Raw genomic sequence first — 2,254 nt, forward strand, 5'->3', positions numbered from 1 at the left:
ACTTGTACTTGGCAAAAGTGCTTTATCCGTACCGGATACTCGTTTCAGCCGGGTACTCTGGATCCCCCCTACTTGTTACTAACCTAGTTTTGGGGGGTCATTCTCAGAGTTCTTTTTTGCCCAGCATGTCTCCTTAGATTAGAGAGGCACCAAAATCATGGTTGCAGCTGTCGCCGTGGTCCTGCTACACGTCCTTCGATGCCCTGTTACATCCTGCTACGCTCTGCGGTGCCCTGCAAATTCCTGCTATGTCCTGCTACGTCCAGCTGTGCCCTGTAATGCCCACCAGTGCCCTGCTATACCATGAACTACTACAAAAAACTATTTCTAGAAACTTTTATTTTATCTTTTATTGTGACTGTTATCGCCACTATTCATTGACCCCCAAATGACCCTGTCAGACACCGCCTACCAAGAGCCTGGGTTGGTCTGAGGTTTCTTCCTCATGCTTTCTCTTGTGGGAATTACTAGAATTGTTAGGTCCTTGTATATTATAGAGTGTGGTCTAGACCTACTCTATCTGCAAAGTGTCTTGAGATAACCCTTGTTATGAATTGTTACTATCAATTAAATTGAATTGAAAATTGAATTGAATAACCTTAAAAAGTAGTTTTAGTTAGCCCCATAGAGGTGGCAGAATAAACATGTGTATGAATGCTTCATATGACTGCTTATCTGAATATTTGTGATGGGTGTATGGGTTGTTTTACCTGTATCATGGTGTATGGTTAAGTATGAATACTTGTTGGATTTACATATATTTCATTTATTTGCTTTGATGCAGTCTGTCCTCCCTCGAGAAGTGGAAACTGCTGTATGGAAAGCTGTGTTCCGTTTAAAATAATCAAGGTTTTCTTCACTTTTTTTACCAGAATGAGGGCTATTGTACAAAATAGCAAATGCAGAAACACTGGTGAGATTAGATGTTAATTTAGAGCTCCATCCTATATAACATGGTTTATGGATTAAGCAGAATGGGTGTCTTTGAGGCTTAGTGAGCACTTAAAACCCCCTATTCTTCCTGTATCCTGTTTGCCTATTCATCCCTGTGAAGACACAGACAAATCTGTCCATCCTTTCTATATCACTTTGTGTCCAAAAGGGTCAGCAACATTTTAGCTCTCACCAGCTGGCACTACCATATTGGGGGTGATTACAAGCATAAGCTGGCATAGTGTATAAGAGGAGACTGCCCCCTCTTTCTCTGCCAGCTGGCAATATTTTAGTGTATCAGAAAATAATAAGTAAAATAATGAGTAAAATGGTTGTAAGATGGATACAGAAAAGATAAAGTAACATTGAGAACCAATTTAAGAAAGTCTGGTGTGTGACTCACCTTGTTATTTGCCAAGTATAAATAATTCAGCTGTTCAAGCATCTCAAAACCTTCATCTTCAAGGCCTATAAAGAGAAAAAATTATCAATTTACCTTGCATCACAAACAGATAAACAAGTATACACTGTGTTTAGTTTTCATCAGGCACATAGTACACATCAAAATCAACTCAAAATTATATTTATTTATTTTATTTTATTATTTCAATAATGCCTGTCAATTGGAAGGTTGGTGGTTCGATCCCTGCCCCTGCAGTCATTGTCGAAGTGTCCTTGGGCAAGACACTGAACCCCGAGTTGCCCCCGGTGCTGCGCATCGGAGTGTGAATGTGTGTGAGTGTTTATCTGATGAGCAGGTGGCACCTTGTACGGCAGCCCCGGCCACAGTGTATGAATGTGTGTGAATGGTGAATGTTTCCTGAAGATGTAAAAGCGCTTTGAGCAGTTGTTAAGACTGGAAAAGCGCTATATAAATAAGCACATTTACATTTACATGAGCAGCATACCTAAAAGCCCTTTTTCCCATTTAAGGATAGACTTTGAGGACAGATAGCAAGAGTAAGTCATGCAAATATGTCAAGGAGTAGAGCCGTTAGCTTCCAGCATTTTTCAGATGGATGAATTTGATTGCTGTCAGTTAAGTTTATTGGTTTTGTTAACGCCGTTAGTAACGCGTTTACGCGTTACTAACGGCGTTAACAAAACCAATTTTAACAGCAAACAGCGTCCATTTTTTAAATGTGAGATTAATGTTCTTTTTGGCCTAACGAACTTTGTAGTTTTTTCACATGCTGTTGCAACAACTAGGTATGTTAGAAATACGTATGTAATCCTTGTTCCCCGAGATAGGGGAACGAGACACTGCGTCGGTTATGACACTATGGGAACGCCTTTAGGCATGACAGGGCTGAATGCGAAT

At 40.2% G+C, this 2,254-nt stretch overlaps 1 protein-coding gene across 1 annotated transcript in view; it reads right to left on the bottom strand.

Moving 5' to 3' along the window:
• Positions 1-2,254, bottom strand: part of podn (podocan) — a gene marked incomplete at its 5' end in the record, with an annotated part of 115,756 nt that overhangs the window by 105,261 nt on the left and 8,241 nt on the right. The window contains 1 exon segment of the mRNA XM_032525498.1: positions 1,337-1,401. Coding sequence (XP_032381389.1) covers positions 1,337-1,401 — 65 coding nt within the window.

This window comes from Etheostoma spectabile, chromosome 9, assembly GCF_008692095.1.
Source record: "Etheostoma spectabile isolate EspeVRDwgs_2016 chromosome 9, UIUC_Espe_1.0, whole genome shotgun sequence".
Lineage (NCBI taxonomy): Eukaryota > Metazoa > Chordata > Actinopteri > Perciformes > Percidae > Etheostoma > Etheostoma spectabile.